The sequence below is a fragment of the Protobothrops mucrosquamatus genome, unplaced genomic scaffold (genome assembly GCF_001527695.2).
Source record: "Protobothrops mucrosquamatus isolate PMUCROS unplaced genomic scaffold, P.Mucros_1.0 scaffold_297, whole genome shotgun sequence".
In the NCBI taxonomy this organism is placed as follows: Eukaryota; Metazoa; Chordata; class Lepidosauria; order Squamata; family Viperidae; genus Protobothrops; species Protobothrops mucrosquamatus.
Window position 1 is genome coordinate 622,621 of NW_015386373.1, and position 20,529 is coordinate 643,149.

The following is a 20,529-nucleotide window of genomic DNA, read 5'->3' on the forward strand; positions in this document are numbered from 1 at the left end:
CAAATACTTCAATAAACAACTTACATAAGAATGGCAAAATGTACAATTCCAACGGGATTCTCAGATCTCAGTAGATGGACTGGGCATGCTCTCAGCTTCATATGAAAGAATGATACCAATTTTTGAAGATTTGTTGGAAAGATACATAATGTGCTTTAAAACCTAGTAATGTGCTAAAGAAGTGCTTTCAGCTGGGTGTGCAGTATTTTGTACAGCTATGCAAATACTATTTGCACAAAATATGCATCCCAAACAAGAGCAGATTTACAAAACATAGAATTTAGAATCATAGTGCTGGAAGGGACCTCAAAGTCCTCCTAGTCCAATCCCGGTCAAATGGTTGTCCAGTCTATTTTTGAAAACCTCCAGTGATGGAGCACCTAGAACTTTGGGCAGCAAGCTTTTTCATTGATTAATTGTTCTGTCAGAAAATTTCTCCTTACTTCTAGGCTGGATCAGTCTTTAACAAGTTCCACCCATTAATTCTTGTCCTGCCCTCTGGTGCTTTGAAGAATAAGTCAATCCACTCTTCTTTGTGACTGTACTGGAAGTACTGGGAAGACAGTTATCATGTCTCCCCTGATCCTTCTCTTTGATAGCTTAGATTTACTTGGGTTCCTCAATCATTTGTCATACAATTTAGCTTCTGGACCCTTTATCATCTTTGATCATCATCTCTACATACTTTCTAAGGTCAGCATAATTTTGTATCATGATAGCAATGCATCATAGAAAGGCAAATTTGCAAATAGAATACTTCTTAAGGAATCAAGACTAGTTACTAACTTGAATAGTGTTTCCAGTTTGGTAGTGGAATATGTTTGATTTTAAATCTTGCCCATTGAAGCTTTTCATATTGCAAACTGTTGGGAGGTCAAGTCCCACACACAGAACAAAGCCAATTTGCTGATCCTCCAAGTTGCTGTCACTGCAATAATTTACAATCCACTGGGTAGATGGCGGAAAGTGAGGCAAGGTGCCAGATCTTCAATGAGAAAACAAAGCAGAGGAAAGAATGTGCACAAATGATCATTTCCAGAGAGACACAGGAGGGTAGAATTTTATTTGGGAAAAGAAACTACATATTAAGAAACTGACATGCCCATGTGATATTTTGTTGTCCCAATGTAAAATACCTTTTTGTCTGAATAGACCAGAGCTCACAAATGCACACACTGCTGATGACATTTAATATTAGTTTGTTAATGCTCTGGCCAATAGCATTGATTTAAAAAAGAGGGGGGAAAAAGACATACAGCACAGGGGAGAAAGGGATTCTGTGGAATTTGGAGTGTTAAAGCACATAGGAAGTAGAGCGTTGAAATGCTGCAAATCCTTTTTCTTGCTGGGCAATCAAGCTGAAAAAAATAATTGGCGGCAGTGAAAACATTTTTTCTAAACTTAATTGTTTTGTAGGGGTCACAGGATAAAGAGGAAGATTACCCTTCCCTTTCATTTGTACACCTATGCTTTGAAATTCCTCCATTACTCCCCATTGCAAATTAAGCTTAAACAAATATTTTCTGTTGGCACATTGGCATTCTTACCTCCCCTAGTTTAAACACCATATAGAAGAAATATTTGGAAATTACAGCTCTGGACTATTTGTTTCTTATTTCAATTGTAATTTTTCCAAGTTACTGACACCCAGGGATCTCTAGGAAACAGATCTGGGACATGGTGAAATAGATTTCAGATTGAATGCCTGTAGGGTCAAGCCTATTAATATTGATTTGTGAAGAGTAGCACCCGGAATTAACTGTATGGGGAAAAGTCCACGCCCAATTTTGCAGCTTCCTTTTATTAGTTTGATTACCTTTCTATCTTTTAATTCCTCAAGGAGCAGAACAATTTTGTTCTTGCTCTAAATGATTAGAATGGTGTTTCCAAAGAAGTGAGATGATTTGAAGAGTCAGCAAGGCTAAAAAAAGAACATATATATTTACTTATTATTAAAAGTGAAATTTGGGGCTTATGCTAATTATTATGTGACCTAAACAACCAACCAAACCACATTTGGGCAGATCCTAAGATTTCTATCAAGCATAAAACAACTGGAAAAACAAATCAGATTGAGATAAAGATGAAAAAACTAGAAACTACACAAACATGCTTTTGTGAAGAGGAAAAAGTCAAACAAATGAATGCCAGGACTACTCAGCTAACTTGCTTAGGCAAATGGGATGAGATGTAGGAAGGAAAGCAAGTGAGAATATAGAAGGCATGGGGGTTTGAAAGAGGAACACCTCAAGAAACTCAGTGCAATATGAACTGATCACATCCAGTTACAAAATGACTATCGATTAGCAAAAAGATCTAAGGAAGCAGGGTGGGTATACGGTAGAAATTATTTCCTTCAGGAAGGCATTGTTACCTTGAAACAATGTTGCCATTCCACTCTGCAATATTTTGATGCAGATTCTACTTACAGTTCCTAGTACTTACTATGTATTACCATACTTCCAAAGCTTTGTTAAAATCTTTTCTTGATTGATTGAATAGGTGCTGTCAAGTCAGTGTTGATTCTTTGTGACTACATTGCCTTTTTCTATTATGATTTGTTTTCCACCTGGTTGTTTTGCTATTTTGCTCTCTGTACATGTTCCTTTCTACTGCAATCAAATCCATTCACCTTGCTACTAATCATTCTCTTCATCTCATTCATTCCAGTTTCTCACATTAGAAACTGTTCAAGGGAGCTGATCTTCTCATGATTTCTCCTAAATATGAGAGTTGGGATATTTGTGCCTCAAGCAATAATGCTAAGTTGATTTGTTTTCTGAGTTGTGCAGGTTATTTCTGAGAGTCTTCTCAAACACCAAAGTTCAAAAGTCTCAAAACTCTTTCCACATTCTCATCTTTACCATCTTTTCATTAGACTATCTTAATTATTATTTTATTCTACGAAGATCTTTCCTCCATATTGACACCCCAGCACCCCTTTTTTCAGCCACCATGTCTTGTCTTTTTTTTTTCCATACAAATAGAACTTTCTTGGTAACTAATAATGTCATTAAACAAGATTTGCCAGCAAACAAAGATTAGCTTTTAAAAATAATCACAAAACATTATTTAATTATTTAAATTAATTAATTATTTAAAAATATATCAACATGCCAAGTAATAATATAATACAGGACTAGATCCAGCCATGCCCTTCTGTATTCATGGAAGACCTGTGTCCAGTGGAAGTTCATAAATGAGGGGAAAATAACTATTAGTTATATTTCGTCAATTCCTGAAGGATGACTTGAATATTGAGAGACATTAAGGATAAATTTAGAGATGGTATTAGGAGCTGTAGGAATAAGCAGTAATTGAGAAATCTGTATGATACTCGAAATGTATCTTATACTTTCATACAATGAATATATTTCATAATATAAGTAATGCAGATAAAACTTTGATGGGCAAGTATGCAAGTGTGACATGCATGCATGTGTCACTGAAGTCAACTTTAATATGAGGAAACCTTTACCTTTACTTTGAATTTTTTTCCACAAAAGACGGCAAAAAATGTCATATCCAAATCTTTATTTTCCTCAGACAGCTTTATACAGTTCTACAGAGTGTTTTTCCTCATATCCCAAAATTACAAAGTGAACATTGAAAAGTCCAAGCACATGGAGACTTGTGTGCTAACAACATTAAGACAAACAAAGAGTAAATGACATAAAGAACAACAAAGCTTGCTTTCTTTTCACTGGAAGAAGAGACAAAAGGCACTTTGAGCAAACAGCCGCTCAGTAAAATGTTTCTGGAGATTCCATAAAGCTGACCCACACTGCAGTAAACATGTGTAACAAGCATAATAGAAAGAGACATGATTGTGCAAATCACTTCACCTTTCCTCGATCAAAAGATATGCATGGGTGTGTGCATGTGTCTCTGTGTACGCATGTGCCAATGATCTTGACACAAGGTGTCTGTTTACAATAAAGTGCATTGTTGGGCATAACACAATTTGTAAGTAAGCTACAGAATCCCTGGTATCTTCATACAAACTGCAACTAGATTTCTTAACGGCGCAGAAGTATGGCTTTAACGAATGGCCATTATCATTCATATACATATTGAATAGGCATTAAACAGCACACTTATGCATAAGTAAAAAGTAGGAGGTAGTGTTTTTTATATATATCTAAGGCAGTCATTGATTATGTAGCAAAATTATCATAAGATGTAAAGAAAAAACAGGTACAATATTAAATCAGTTTTTACATTATTTTCAAGTGTACATGGCCATCTACAGTATACCTAGGCTATACAGTTAATTGCCTATGATTCTCCCTCTCCCATTATAAAAACCTCCTAATCTTATTCCTATATCTGAAATATTATTTTGGTATTGTAAGCTTTTCTAGTTTATTGCATTAAAACATACTTATAAGTTATTTAAATTTATCGTTTTAAAAACATGAGAGATCATATACTGTTTCTGAGGCCTGATGGCAGAATTTTATTTCCAGAGCATAAAACTATATCCTATATAAAGAATCCGCAAAATCAGATACCAAAAGCTGCTCATAAAAAATAGGTCACATATTAGTAGCAAACAGGTGTGACAAGCCAAATGATAATTGACATTTAACCTTTATCTACTGCTAAATTATACACACTACTTAGGATTCTAGGCATAGCATAAACTTAACCAGAGTTTTTTATATATTAATATAGTTCTCCACATATCTATATATCTTAGATAACAAATGAATTAAAGCAGCAGCACTGATTATTTTTCTTGTGTCAAAAATGTATTCCGAGTGATTTATGTAAACATTCCTATCATCTTCAGTTCTACTGCTTTTGTTCAACAACTTCCAGATAGATCTTTTTTTAAAAAACAAAAACAAAATAAAGCAAAACAAGTCATGCTTACATCACTATATCAGCAGTATATGCCACTTCGGCTACTTCAATTTCTGGCACAAAGTTTTCTACCAGTGACCCACTCCAAGAGGTTTTCCAATCCTCTTTTTCAGACCTGCAGATTCAGATCAAAATATTTATCATAAAAATGTGAGCTAACAAGCTCTGTCTATCACTCAGTCCTAATATGTGCTATGTTTTAAAACTACAAGTTTGGGAACACCGTCTATCTACAAATTGCTGGGCTCATGTTTTATATAATATCCATATCCTACAAATTATAATGGCATGCAATTTCTTCAGCAGATAGCCAACTGAAGACCTATCAGCATCAATTAATTGATTTTCAATTTCAATTTCATCCAATGACTTTTTGAATGGTAGAAAAGCATTTGAAAACCCAAGTACATGCAAGTATTATATAGAAACGTGAAGACAATAATATAAAATTTACTATGTTGGATTATATAAAGGCACAATCCCATGGAAAATAACTCCAGCAAAATGCCTGAAATATTTGCAGGACTGTTTTAAGCTTGCAGATGATTTGCATTTCAGAGATTAACTTTAAATAAAACTATTGAATGATAATTTACCGGCTGTCTTCGTCCAAAGTTCTTTGATCTGCCTCTGTTGCGGATGACTCCACTTCTCCACTGCATTCACTTCCCTCTCCTGACAATTTACAAGACTTTGTTTCCACTAAATTTAAGTCCCTGTAACAAAATCAAGGCAGGTATTTTATTTTAGCTGGAAATTATTATAAAAAATGTCTCTGGGGAAAAGCTCTTCGTTGGGGAAAACTATGCACATGTATTTAAAAGAGTCACTGGAGTTTGCTCCTAGAAACTGGGGATAAAACTGCAGCCTTAGAAGAATTTTCTAGGAATAATTACATTTCACTAATTCTTTTAAAGTGCAGCTTTCTATTGATGGAACAAAGCAGTAATTTTCCTTATTATTACAACCATTAACATTACATACTGAATGTATGTTGAATAATGTTCACTGAAGATAAAATCATCTCTGATACCATTTATCTTGTGTCTGGAATTATCAAATTGAATATTTCTGAAATTATTAAATATAAACAGAATATTTAATTCTGAAAATGACCTTTGCCAGAAAAGCATTCCATCTCTGAATACTTAATCCCCCCCCAAGAGACTGCAAGCTCTGTTGCAATTTTCTCATTCTCCTTTTCAAAAAGAAGTTAAGACATGATACGGATTGTATCATAAAGTCTTATACATGTTCTTGGTGCACAGAGACAAAACTTAAAATTTCCTTTTTGATTACAATCTCTTCAAGTATTTCCTGCCTTTTGGGGGTCCCCTGGGGAACTGGCCAATAGTAAGATGTCTCTGTTATTATTAATATCCCTTTGTTGATTTTTGTTTAGCTGTGTTTTATAGTTTTTAATGCTTTTAATAATTATAACTGTTATTTGTGAACTATTTTTTTTTTACTTTGTTGTAGGCCTCCCAGAGTCATTTGTTTGTGAGTTGGGCAGCTATAGAAATTTGAAAAATAAATAAATACAAGGAAGCATTCAGAAATCCTAAAGTATTAGATTCATATCACTAGCTATGATAGTGATATTTCTGGTGAGCAGCTTTATTTCAGTCTTACCCATGTCTTTTCTCCATTTCATTTATGTACAATTCTTTTTCATTTAACAACTTTTTCAGAGTTTCCACCTCTTTTTGTTTTTCATTAAGTTCCTTTTGAAGCCGGTAATTTGTTTCCTCCAAAGTTTCACAAAAAGCCTAGAAGAAAATTTAAATTTTTGAAAGTAAGTTTTTTTTGTAAAAAGCAACATACAGTTATGTGTTATTTTTACATGTACACAATTAACATCACTTGGATTTGATTTCCCTTTATTGAACATAAATATTCTGAGATAGTAATAATGTAATTAAGCTATCATTCCCTAATTATTGGACAACTCTATAATGAAAATGTAACACCTTCCAGGTTTTCTGCTCACATATTGCAGAATTATGAATCTTCCATTACAGCAATAGGATATAAATTTGTAGCACTGACTACCAAGACTTATTCTTGGTAGTAATTTTAATGGAATCTCAGTTAAATCTGTTGATTTAACTAAACTAAATTCTTTATACTGTGTAAGGTACACTAAATGCTACAACATGCTATATCTAGAATGTTATACTGATATTCCTGTACATTTAGTTAGAAAACTAATAACCAGCAAAATTATTAATTTTTCTTCTGGATAAACTTTTGATTTGATCAGTTAATTTCATCAAAAAGGATGACAAGATTGTGTAACTGCCTCAAACATCTCTATTTAAGGATAAAAATCAAAACTGAGGTGGGCTATACTTTACTTAAGTAAATAAGCCTAGAGGGTATGTATGTGTACACACACTATTCAGATTTTGAAAGAGTAATTATGGAAACCTGTTATTTGTATATCTTAACCATAATAAAAAAAACAAGAAACTCAAGAGGTTGCTCAAATGTCTCTGACATGAATGCTAAGCCCACTGGTAGCCTCACCAGGTTATAGCACCTAACTGATCTTGTCTGTACTCAGCTGCTAATTAGGGCTGGTCTGATTAGTCCTTGGATTAAAAAAATCATCAGAGTGTATGAATCAGGAAGTTAGAGCTGGAAATTAAAGATGCACAAGATGCAAGATGACAAAGGCAAACAATGTTTTTGAGAAAACTGCATAGATGTGTCTTTATGAAGTTAGACTTGAGAATGCCTTTTCCTTTCTTTTACATCCACCATTCTGTGAAGTAAATTATATACTTAAATTATATACTTTAGTTCAGATAACCAAATAATTTTTGTTGGACTCCCATTTATCATCCATATGTGACAAATATAGTATGGGGATTCTGCATTTTCAGTGTATATAAATACAGTTCTGAAGTGCAGCATTATTCTTCCCTTATAGCAAAATGTTATGTGTATAGAACTGTTTAGTGTAGTGAATAAGGAAGCACTGACCAATGAACAATTGTTCTCTTAAAAGCAAACCTATAGGTAACAGTGAGAAGTTTGCAGTTCTTAATTTATCATCTATATGGTGCCAGAAAATATTAATTTGGTAGGATATCTCATTTGGCATTGTAGCCTTTTCGGTTAACTACTGAAGTTGTTAGATATTGCAAAACACTTCTGACAATACTATTTATACGCTACCGTTAAAAATATTTGGAAGTTGGCACTGGATATAAACTAGGTTCAATCTTTTTTTTAAAAAAAAATCCAATGAGCATCAATAGCCATATGCAAAGTTATTATTTTTTAAGATTGTCATTAAATCCATATTAAATAACGATTTAAAAATGAAATCCATAGTGATAGTTATAAATACAAAATACAGTATAGAGTTCAAAACAACAGAGAAAATGTCTGTAATGTGTTAATGTTAAGCACTAAGCTGTTTCAATTATATTTGCTGGAAATGGTCCCAAACTATAAATTATTCCATATCCCTTTTGCTTAATGGTAGCAATTTTATGAATTTTCAAAATACTATTTGTACCATGTCAAAAAATTTAGTGGCTCTAATACATTCGCAAAAATATGAACATATACTTTTATCTCTTATTACAATAACAAGTAAGATAATTTAAATAAGGAAATTGTTGATAAGGCAAGTACATCAACTACCTGAAATATATTTTTATAATATTTCATACTTGGCTCAGTATTCTAGAATTATATACAGGGTGGGAAACACATGATATTTAACATTTATGCAAAGAAAAAGAATAAAAAACCCCCATTCAATTGCACATCATGACTGAAATAATTTTAAAAGCCTATAAACAAATAAATAAATCACATCTAAATATAAATACAATAAAAGGGAACATACACATGGCATGAACAAAGCTGAGGAATCTGTGTAGTAATTTTTATGTTTCCCAAATTCTTTTCCCCTCTATCTGTTCTTTTCACTTCCACTCTTTTGCTAGATTCATCTCCTTGCATTTTGGTTCCCAGCTCTGTTCGTATACAGTCCATAGATTATTCATTTGAACTATGTTGCTACATGATGACTGTATTTAATTTATAGTTAGAAAAAGAACAAAAAGTTGCTGCTATTCACATAAAGGCGCTAAGTGATAAAACGTAGGTCACTGTGCAATTAAAATCTTCTCTTCTAAAAACAAATTCTTCCAATGCACTTACCCTGCTCTCCTCAAGGCTATCAAAGGGTCCTGGTGGGTCATCCAAACAAAGAAACTCCCTTACTGCAAGGCTTTGAAAACAATGGAAAATAAGAGCAATTGACAACGAAAATACAGGACAATATGGAGTGCATACTGGAAATATGCCAATGTTGTACAGTAATGCTTCCCCAAATAGGAATTAGCTGCATTATTAAAATTTATAGAGACAGATGCAAAACATAATTAGAGGCAAAGGTTTGAATGTAATTTTCTCTCTAGTAAGAATACATGTTATTAAAAAGAGTGAAATGTTTTGAAAAGGTAGTTCAAGATAAAAGTAAAATTAATAGTTCAGTTACACTCATTTTCCTTGAGCACAAACCATGTGTAATTTGAATTTAAGATACCGGTAGTCAACATCATTTAAGGAACTGGTATGCTGTAAATGGCTTACTTGATAAATCCAACTTTTTCTTCCTGCCTTTTTGTTCAATTTATGGACTACATTATCTTATAAATTATCAGCAGTTATAGATAAGTATGAGTCCACATTTTTTCCAACAGATTGCTACATAACCCAATTTGTAGAATTATTTCTTTTAAGAAGTCTATCCTTAGATTCCAATGAAATCTGTAAATAGCTGTGGCTACAGCATGAAATATTATCAAAATGGAAAAAAACCTTCCATTGTAAGAAATGTGAGTGAAGACATTCATTTCAGTATATCTATTCCATACATTAGCTAATATATTTTTAGAAATAAATTGTTGTTTAGGTTTTCTTAAAAACAAAATTGCTTTTTTTAAAGTAAAATACATCACAGGTAATAGTTCTAACACTGCAAAGTAAAACCCGGAATATTGACTGTTGTCATCACAAAATTCCTACTGTGAAGTTACAAAAGTCCTTTATTTTATTTTATCATCATTCATTCATTCATTCATTCATTCATTCATTCATTCGATTTAGTCATCTTAGAGGCAACTTTATATTACCACACCAAAAGAAAATATAAAAAAATCAACTTGTAGAATCCTACTGTAAATTGTCAGTTTACACTTTGGTAAGGCAGAGAGAAGGAGAAATAATATGGTACTAAAATTTACCTAGAAAAATGGAAACAACACTCTTTTTCTTCATCTGATATGTATGGAAAAGGTCACCTTTTCTAAACATAATTATGTTGCAGTGGATATTTTTATCGGTAGCTCCTGTTTTGAAAAGAAGTGAGATTGGGCTGCAAAAGGCCATCTCAGAACAGTTTATTTTATGAAGTACTGCTGCTTGCTATTGTCCAATTTGCCCTGGACTTTACTTATTTTGTAACACATTCAGAATGAATTGTCAAGTTAAAAGAACTGTTCCAAAAATACAGAACTATCAAACTAAATATTAACTAGTCAATATCAAAGTATGATAATAAAGTGTAAACTTCTATGCACTTATCTAAACATGTCAGTTGCCTTTACAAGAAGACAAGTAATTTCATTAGCAATGCAGCTTATAGCCTGTATAACAGTAGTCATCCTATGAAAGCAAAGCTTTCATTAAGAAAAAATGCGACTTAAATATGCAATTTGGTAACTCTTTCACAACCACATTTGAAAATAAACCTCAGATGGCAGTATGCTTCTAGGTGCTAGATAAGTAGGAAAAAACCGCACAGAGAACTTGTGCTTTCAAGCCTTAGTACAGAGAACCAACTAGCCCTTGTTTGAAACAAGATATAATGTAGCTAGCTACTTTAGTTAAATCATATTTTGTGTAATCTAACCATATAGTGCAGTGTTTCTCAACCTTGACAATTTTAAGGCATGTGGACTTCAACTCCCAGAATTCCACAGCCAGCATTGCTGGCTGTGGAATTCTGGGAGTTGAAGTCCACATGCCTTAAAATTGTCAAGGTTGAGAAACACTGATATAGTGGAACGGGCTGGTCAACAAATTGGCTAAAATTTGGTTGATTTGGGATTTTGTTAGCAGAACTTCAAGAAAGAAAATTTAAGTTTTAGGTTTTAAGGCACCTGAGAGCTGTTACAAACTACTATATTGAGATTACAATTTAATAGCAATCACACTTAGACTTATATACCACCCCATACTGCTTTAGAGCACTCTCTAGCTAGATTTACAATGTCAGCGTATTGCTCCCCACAATCTGGGTCCTCATTTTACTGACCTCAGAAGGATGAAAGGCTGAGTCAATCTTGAGCCTGTTGGGATCAGTTAACAAGTAATATGCCTTTAACTCTTCAATAACAAGACAGTAGCAACCATTATTAGTTATTACTTATGTGTCTTCTACAGAAAGTTGCAGTTAAAGCAGTAAAAACATTTATGCTTGTATCCATATCTGGGTCACTAACTATGCTGAAAACAGAAAAAAAACAGCATCAAGCAATTAATATTGATAGACTGAGGAAAAGAAGGAGAAGGAAGAAGACAACAGTGATAATACTGGTCTCAAATATATACATTTAAGTTTTCTTCAGTTTTGAATATTCACAAAGGGCAATGATTTGAATGACTTCAGTCCTTAGAAGTAGTGTGTATTCTGTGATATGTCCATGATTTTGAACATTCCTATTAAACAAATAACACTAATATAGGAAGAATGACTTGAACAGTTTTAATAAATTCTTGTTTATATGGTCTTAGTAGTGAATGGAGGCTACAGGTTTGTGCTAATCTGGGACTATTCCCATTGAATCTCATGGGATTTATTTTTCGGAGGCTGAGCACTGAGGAGTGTGGTGGAGGGAGGTTATTAGGACTATAATAAAATATACACTAACATTATGTCTTTAGTAAAGCTTTTCTCAGCTTTCTTTTACAACAAAGGTCCAGATACAAACAGAATTGAGAACAAAGAAAATAATGGGAAATAATGTGCTTATTAACATTTAAAATAACAAGAAAAACTTACTAATAAAATTTTACCTATCTTTATCATCCAGAAATGTTTCTCACACACTACTGTAGAATCAGTACAGTATGTTTCACTATATTTCATGCATATCACAAAAATATAAAAAGGGAAATGTACTCATGATTAAGAATTGTCTTGATATAGTTGGAAACCAAATAGCTAATCAACAATGCCTTCATCTATTGTTGTGTTTATTTACTCCTTAGAAGTGAGATCCAAACTTTTAATTATTATTGTTTTTTCCCCAGATACTTGAGGTATTATTAAAAGAAAATCATATTTAATACCCACAAAAGCAGCCAAGTTCATAGATTTAACTAAGTCACAGTGTGTCTGACTAGTTTTGTTTTGTTTTAGCACACTGTGAAAATCCAGCTATTCAACAAGCCATGGTTAAGCAAAAATAAAGCTAAAAATAAAGTCTGTTCTACAAAAATATTCTGAAAGAAGTTTGTGCAGCTGCAATATTAAAGGGTGAAACATCTGGGACAGACAACAAATATGCTCTAAGAGTATCCAAATCAAGTGCCTATGTAGCAGAGCTGACAGTTGTCTACCAGGTGGTGTCTATTTTTGTGACTACTATTCTATCTCTCATTCAGTCATTCACACATTCCCTGCTTCTGTATTGAAATATTCAGCAAGAATACAAAAGATACAGCTTTATATGTTCTATCCATTTTAGTCTGGCAAGACATTACAATCACTATTCTGAATCTCTACTATTAAAAAAGAATAAAGCCTCTGAAATTGAACCTTGCAGTGTCAGAATTATTTAAAATGTAATGCATTGCTAAATTCTTCTTGTCTTATTAAATACTTTGTTTACAGAAGAAAATTATTTACACCCTCTGGAAAAGTAACAGTACCATTTAAATGAGGAAAAGGAGAGCTGCAACATCTGCTAAGATGAGTATAGTTTTAAAAAAATTACATACCAGTTGGCAATGTCTTTGTGAGCTACTAAATTCTGCAGAAATGCTTGGAGTCCTAGCTGTCTGTCTTCTAGGAAGTCAGGATTATAATTATCCTTGAACCAACGCTTTGGGGGCAATGCCAGTCGAAAACCAGGAAACATATCTTTCAGCTGGAAATATATATCAGAAGGTTATAATTTCTGTAGATAAGAGGGAATAGTAACATTATATTAACAGAGTTATAAAGAGCCATTTTGATCTAATGGTTAAGGCATAAGGCTAGAAACCAGGAATCTGTGAGTTCTAGTCCTGCCTTAGGCATGAAATCCAGCTGGGTGACTTTGGACTGGTCACTCTCTCACAGCTCAACCACCTCATAAGATTGTTATGGAGGAGGAAGGAGTATTAAGTATGGTAGATGCCTCAAGTTATTTTTAAAAATAATAAAGGTGGGATATAAATAAGCAATAAGTAAGTAAATATGTATGTAAGTAAGATACCAGGGTAAAAACTGGGAATTTTAGGCATGAAGCCAGCTAGTCACTGGCTAGTGGGCTAGCCACTGTCTCAGTCCTAGAAAAAGAAGAATGACAAACCACTTTCAAAGATCTTACCAAAAAAACTGCAGGGAGTTTTTTTATCCAGTCAGAAAACAAGACTGAAGGACCATTCATACATGCATGCACATGCCCACACACACACAAGAAGAGTTATAGCAGTTTAGCAATGATAGCTAAAATGCACTTTGCATTTCAGATTTGTATTAACATTACAGTACATTAGCAACATTAACATTACATTAGCAACATTTCCCAAAGTGGCACTCTCCAAATTATACAACTTTTTATGTTCTACTTTATTATACTCAGCGATTCATCTTATGAATACTGTATATATATTGAAGGAAGCTACCTATCTTTAGTTATTTAAAATTAAAAATACCATATCTAAGCTGCAAAAACTTTCTTTTTACCCTCTATAGTAGCAGTTTCCACATATTTGCAGCCTACCTGTGATATGCCTATTAAAAAAATATAGAAACTCTATTATATATCAGTCACTTTCTTTCACATCCTTTCATAATTGTATGTGAACTGTTGAAATAGAAACAGCATATAATTTTCATTCATTCAGTTCAACAGTAAACATGTCAGGCAAATTATTTAGGACTCCTATCCACATTTATTCTCCTTGAAGGCTGCAAACTTCAATTTCATTTAACTCATTACACAGAACTGACAGAGCTCATACATTCAGTATCAGTGTAATGTGCTTGGGAGTTTGCATTACTTAAACATAACCTAAACATGAGATTATTCAGCAATCAAAATAAAAGCATTGTTGCCAATTACCAAAAATGTTATTTGTATTTTATGCAGTACCAATTATTAGCATTTTTCTATAACTGGAAACATTTGAAAAGAGCACTGGGCATCCTACATAGCTATCTCTAGAAAAACTGTAACTGCAAAATGCTATATTTTTAAACAGATACTGTGAATTTTTGCTTTAATTTTGAACAGCAGCTTACAGTTAGGTACAAAAGCTGAAAATGCCTATATACAGTGTTGACTCATATGTTCTTGTCTCTCATCCAACCACATTATATAAAATATATCTTTAAAAGTAAGCAATAAAATCAATTATATATTGACTTTATGGCAAATAATACACATATTTTCATGCAATATTTTATGTTGATTTTCATATGTGTTTATTTTTAACGTTTCAAAGTAATTTATGAAACACAGGAACAATATTAAATCTGTAATATTAATTACTGATTGGCCTGTTTAAATGCATATACCTTGTCATTGAGCCTGGAGAAGTCTGTATACCTTCTGAAAACTACCCAGTTTTCTTCTGGATTTTTCTTCACAAGTACTTTGTAAACCTGTTAAAAACAAACAAGACAAAACCTTATTAAAATAGCTCCAGGAAACAGCATGTGTAGCAGGCTTCTCATATTTCACTGTAATTACTGAATAGTTCACATAACCATTCTTTGTTTACGGAACAACCATTAACAGATGTGGCAAAGTTTACAGAAATCTAAAAAATAACTTTTTCATACAAGTTCAGGATAGAGGTGGTTTCTACTAGCCAAGATGAACTAATTAATGGTTTCAGCCAGTAATTTTAAAAAATGATTTCATAAACATGTAAGATTGCTACAAATTATATACAGGTACAATTTATTTAAACTACAGTATATTTAATCTGAAGGATTTCTAACAGTAGCCTTTATTTCCTGGGATATATAGTTGGGATCATTTATTTGCACAATGAATGAAAATAATTTCCAATGAATCTTTGCAACATAAGTAAAAAAATATAGCACTCATTTATGATTACTCAAATTGCATAGGAAATTAATTGATAATTATCTAATAACTAAACTAACAAATTCTTATACTCTTCCATTTTTTAAAAGTGTTGGTAGGATCTGCTAGATAACTTCTTAATTATTACTCAGTTATAAGATGTTTTTACACCTTATCCATTCCTGAATTCTAAAAGATATTGTTGTGTTGAATGAGGCAAGATTGGAGTGTTTGCTATTCCATCAACATACATTAGATGCGTGTTTTTTTTTCAAAATGTAGCTTTTATTGATTATATTTGCGAATAAAGATGGCAACAACAAAAAAGTTCTGCCTATTCAAAAATGCATTCAGTGATTCTAAGGGTAATAAGGTTGCAAATTATCATGAAAACTATGTATGTAAAACTGAACAGAATTAAAATATACAAAATATACAAACCTAAGTAAGATATTTAAGAACTATGCTGAAACCAGTAAATGATCTACAAATGCAGCAGTTTAAATGCAAATGCAAGCAATTTAAAAATCATTAGAAAACAAGAACTGCTGTCCCATACAGCTGGGAAGCTATATTCATATCTGGAAAATGTCAGTGATTAAATGAAATAGTGCAATATAATTTTCAGAAGAAAAATATTACAACTTACAGTGAATTTTGCTCTCTCTTCCATTACTTCATAACCAAGTATTGTAGGAGTAGCGGGTCGATCTTCCCAGTTCTCCAAGTTGGTGTTTTGCTCAGTTGTTTCCAATGGTTGAATATAATATTCCATAGAGGTATTTATACCTAGCATTTTAGTTCTAACAAGTGGACTATTGCAAGGACATGAAGTAGTACCAATCTCATCGGGAACACTCATTTTTTTAAAGTTACTTTTAGCTGACTCTTCTAACTGTCCCTTTGGAGAATCTGAACATGCTGAAATACTCCCAAGAGATGATCTTCTTTGGTTTCTATTTATGGTAAAACTAGTAGAATTTCCTATAGGAATTGGAACAGGAACATATGGAGTAGTCATCCTTCATTAGAAATTTTAAGAAAGTTTATATATGTCTTAATTGTTGAACTTAAGTGATTCTCTTCTGTTTTATTTTTTTTCACAAGTATCTGGAAGAATAAAAAAAGTTTACAAATATTTCAATTTTCCAAAATAATATCCTTTCAAGCAAAATTTCAAATTAAATGACAAAAAAGTATGGAACCTTACATATAAAAATATACAATTAAATAATAATTCTACAAATCCAGAGTATAATTTAAGATTATTAAATATCATTAAGTATTTTAATAGTTAAGTATCAAAACTAGGAACCTCAAACCAAAGTTTACTAATATAAACAGAAGCAGACAGGGATATTAAAATGTAATATCTATATCTTTCCAAATGTAATGCAGATCTTGCAGTTTCTTTTACTGCCCCAGATCTCTATTAATTTCCCCTTCTCATTTTCTTTCAACTTCTATTCTTCTTCCTCTTTCTTCTGCACCCTCACTCTTTGTGTGAAAAGTAATTTGTGCTAACTTTGCCATTTTAATTGCTATCATATGACTGCCTCTTTCAAGAGAGCCAAGTGGAACTCTGGGAATGCAGACTAGAACGTGGCATTGTGTGCTGTTCTCAGCCTGTGTTTGGAAATATCTAACAATAAGAGTATAACATTTTTGACAGCTTCCCGATTTAGAGTAGAACATTTGGCTATCCAGGAAAGTTACAGTTTAAGAAAGAAATTGCTCTCTGACTACCCACAACGAGGTACATAGCAACCTTTTGAAATTAAAATGGCAGAGAGAGGTGACTTATGATTGGTCCTCATACTTATGTCCATTGCAGCATCCCCTTGGTCATGTGATCAAAATTCAGATGCTTGGCAACCAGCATGTATTTATGATGATCACAGTGTTTTGGGGTCATGTAATCACCATTTGTTATCTTTTCAGCCAGCTTCTGATGAACAAAGCTAATAGGGAAAGGTGGATTCACTTAACCACATGATTCATTTAACAACTGCAATGATTCGCTTCACAACCATGGCAAAAAGGTCATAAAATCAGGTGAAAATCACTGAACAAAGTTCTGCCTTGCTTAGCAACAGAAATTCTGGTCCCAAATGTGGTTTAAATCGAGGACTATCTATACTGCTTTCCAAAATATTCACCAGGAACATAGAAAATGAGGACTAAATTGTTAAGTAGCTTTACAGTTGATTATGCATTGTTCCAGTACCATATTGAATATTTCAGACAGAGTTGCTGATAGAGTTCAGGCATGCTTCTAAGACAGATCACTCCTAAGAGCCACCTTGCTGCAGAACCTGACCCATGCTGAGCAAAGAAAACTGAAGGATGCAGAGCTGGTCATGTTACCCNTCATAATACCTGAACTGAGTTGCCTTTTACTCGTCTGGAATGCACCCCCTGGCTCCTGGAAATCCACCTCTTTACTACATTTCATCACCTTATCCAACATTACACTAGAAGTACAAGAGCTGACACTAGCTGTATACCAACAATATACCATTAATAACTTTCAGCCCAAACCACCTCATAGGTTGTTTTTGTGGAGAAAACAGGAAGGAAGAACATTATGTATGCCTCCTTGAGTTATACAAAATGAAGGCAAGAGAGAATTGTAATAATAAATAGGCAACTGGGCTTATAGAATCAAACTGTCTTGTGGAATTGATTTCAAAGTACTAGGCCCTTGAAATGGTTCTCAAGGATGAAGTAGGTTGCAAGGGTTAGAGGTTATTAGAAAAACAGCAGAAGCTTCCACAGGAAAGTCATAAATGAAACTAGTAATGATAGAACTATGTATATAATCTGTGATCAAAGCATTTTATCTTCAAATTCCGTTGGAGATTAAAAAAAATAAAAGGAAAAAAAAATCTCACCTTGGCAAGTTTTTAAGATACATTTTAAAATCTTGGACCTAGAAAAACTAAGCAGTGGATTTTGCTTACAATTGCTAGAATCAGTACAGTGTGAATTTCTAACTTTTTGAACTAGTAGACATATTTGGAATCTAATAAATTTATCTATTCACTTAGTTACTACTTTGTTTTCTTTGCCACTCCAGTCATGAGGCTCTTGCGTGGCTGACATTAGGCACTGAAATAAAATGCCAATTGAAGGATGTCACTGTGCATGTGACTTGTTTCAAAACACCAGGTATGAGAAAGCAAACTTGTGAGTGTATTTTTCTTCACCCTATCCAGCTTCTTAAGAGTGTGCTCTACTACCCAGATTGATGGATCTGAAACAAACAAACAAAATCTATTCTTCCACAAGTACACAGTAATAACGTTATGATTTGGCCTTAATTAAATGACAGCCAGGCTACCAATTATATCTGAGTGTATTCAAAGAAGAAAATAGAAATGGTAAAAAAGAATCATAAGAGAACATATGAAAAAGTTCAGCAGTAACAAATCTCAAGCCTGAACATATCTTTATATAAAGATAAGAGAAACCCCTCAATGAGAAAAGGAATCAAAGCATAATTGAAGAATTAAAATAAATGAAAACTGGAATACTTAATAACAAGTTGTTTAGAATATAAACTAAAGTGCAATTATAACATAAAGCTCACCAATTTAAAAAGTAGCCAGGAAAAAAACCCCATTTGTTTCAAATATGGAAGCAATGATCACATCTAATTTAGAAATGTGGTTTCAAGACAATAAATGGTAGAAGATCCATTATAACTACACACACACATACACACACACACACACACAAATGTTAGGACAATTATGGGTGCCTGCCATCTTAAAGTTAAAGAAAAGGCAAAATAACAACCCACAGGAAAGAAGTGCAGTACCTGTGTTTAGTGTTCTGTCTATCAAGACAAATACAGTATTCCAATTTGTGGGATACATGTTAAATGCATGTAAAATGTTTGTTTCAAAGCAAATTTACAAGATGAAACATAACTTTACCAATCTTACACAAGTTATAACAATATTATCAACTGTAAGAGAAAGATGAGAAAAAGGTATGTATTGACTATAAGAAAAGAAACTATCTATAAAATGTACCTATGGAGCTAGGAGACTCTCATAAATGTATCTGAATCAGGAAAGCTGCTTCATAATTTTGAGTACTTACATATTCAAATATCTAAAGGATTAATCTGAGAAATAAAGATTCTAAATGGCAAATTCAGAAAGTATGACACACCAAAACATTTGTCAAAATAACTGTTTATAAATAGAATCAAAACCTAGAAGCCTAGAAGTTATTTCATGATTTTTAAAGAAATCTTAAAATTATTTATTCTTCCTTTCTTCAAACTAAATAGCCATCAATTCAAATGGGACAGTCTAAAAAGCCAGTAAAATCTCAGATGTTAAAAGAAAGTAAAGACAAGCAATCTCACCAATAATATATTTCACAGACTTCCCAAAAGCTTTAAAAAAAAAAAGACTATGTATGTTTTAAGACAAATCCAGGCAGGACAAGAAGATCTCAACATACTATGGGAGATCAAATTTCATCAACAGATGCAATTTATGGACAACTGGAAAAGGAAGCCATGAAAAGTGAAAGAACCACAGGTGACATTAGAGTGGCAAACATAGTAATTAGTTGCACAGGTACGACTATCCTGCAGTAATGTCCATTTCCTCAGATACATCCAATTTTATATTTAGTTCGGAAAAATATAAAGAATATTTATACAATATATATTCAATTTGTAAAGAGACGGAAAAGAGCTACACATTTTGAAACAGAATTTCACTTTGGATTTTCACCTCTTCCTTTAGCAAGGCTTCCTGAAGACCTCTTCCAACCTTGATAAGCGCATCACATGATGCTCGGTCTAAACCACGAAAGTTTATGCCGCAGTACAGCTCTTAGTCTTAAGGTGCCCGGACAATCTTTCCATACTTGAGTAAGTTAAGCAATTGTTTCGCTCCTGGGAGGGGAGCGCGAAGTCCGTGGAAAACAAGCAGCAAGCGAAAGCAAAGGACTGCGAGGGGCCGGAGCAAAATCCCGCACAATCCCTGGTGGGGAAAGGCACGCGCACCCTCCCGCCGCAATGCGAGGTCCTCTTCTCCGTCCGAACGCTGGCTCACCCTTACCTTGCGGGCAGCAGCTGGGCGCTTGTTTGGCTCGCCTGCCTGCTACGTCTCGCCTTTCGCGGGTAAGTCCAGAAGCAGCTCGCCTCCACCCCGAAGAAGCGACCGGGAAGGGGCCGCGCAAACCTGTTGCGAGGGGCGGGAGGCTGCTTGGACACGGCGCAGTTACTGAGCACCAGAACCGCCAGTGGTTTGTCAGGCCGTCCCGACTACATGTCCCGAGATGCATCACGGCTCCATCC

The 20,529-nt window shown here is 33.6% G+C and overlaps 1 protein-coding gene across 1 annotated transcript; it reads right to left on the reverse strand.

Annotated features, from left to right (window-relative positions):
* Positions 1-3,519: 3,519 nt before the first annotated feature.
* Positions 3,520-16,296, reverse strand: SNX16 (sorting nexin 16). The gene is made up of 7 exons (XM_015832071.2): positions 15,853-16,296; positions 14,687-14,773; positions 12,901-13,049; positions 9,052-9,121; positions 6,502-6,638; positions 5,466-5,585; positions 3,520-4,984 (listed from the first exon to the last, which is right to left on the reverse strand). Exons 1-7 carry the CDS (start codon positions 16,222-16,224, stop codon positions 4,876-4,878), a joined length of 1,044 nt encoding a protein of 347 aa, XP_015687557.1. The 5' UTR covers positions 16,225-16,296; the 3' UTR covers positions 3,520-4,875.
* Between the last annotated feature and the right edge of the window lie 4,233 nt (positions 16,297-20,529).

Excerpts from the sequence above, each read along its gene's own strand:
- SNX16 (XM_015832071.2), bottom strand. The coding sequence starts at position 16,224 with ATGACTACTCCATATGTTCCTGTTCCAATTCCTATAGGAAATTCTACT. Across the intron at positions 14,774-15,852 it reads AAGAGAGAGCAAAATTCACT|GTTTACAAAGTACTTGTGAA; the intron begins GTAAGTTGTAAT and ends TGTTTTTAACAG. Across the intron at positions 5,586-6,501 it reads GAAATGGAGAAAAGACATGG|GGACTTAAATTTAGTGGAAA; the intron begins GTAAGACTGAAA and ends ATTTTGTTACAG.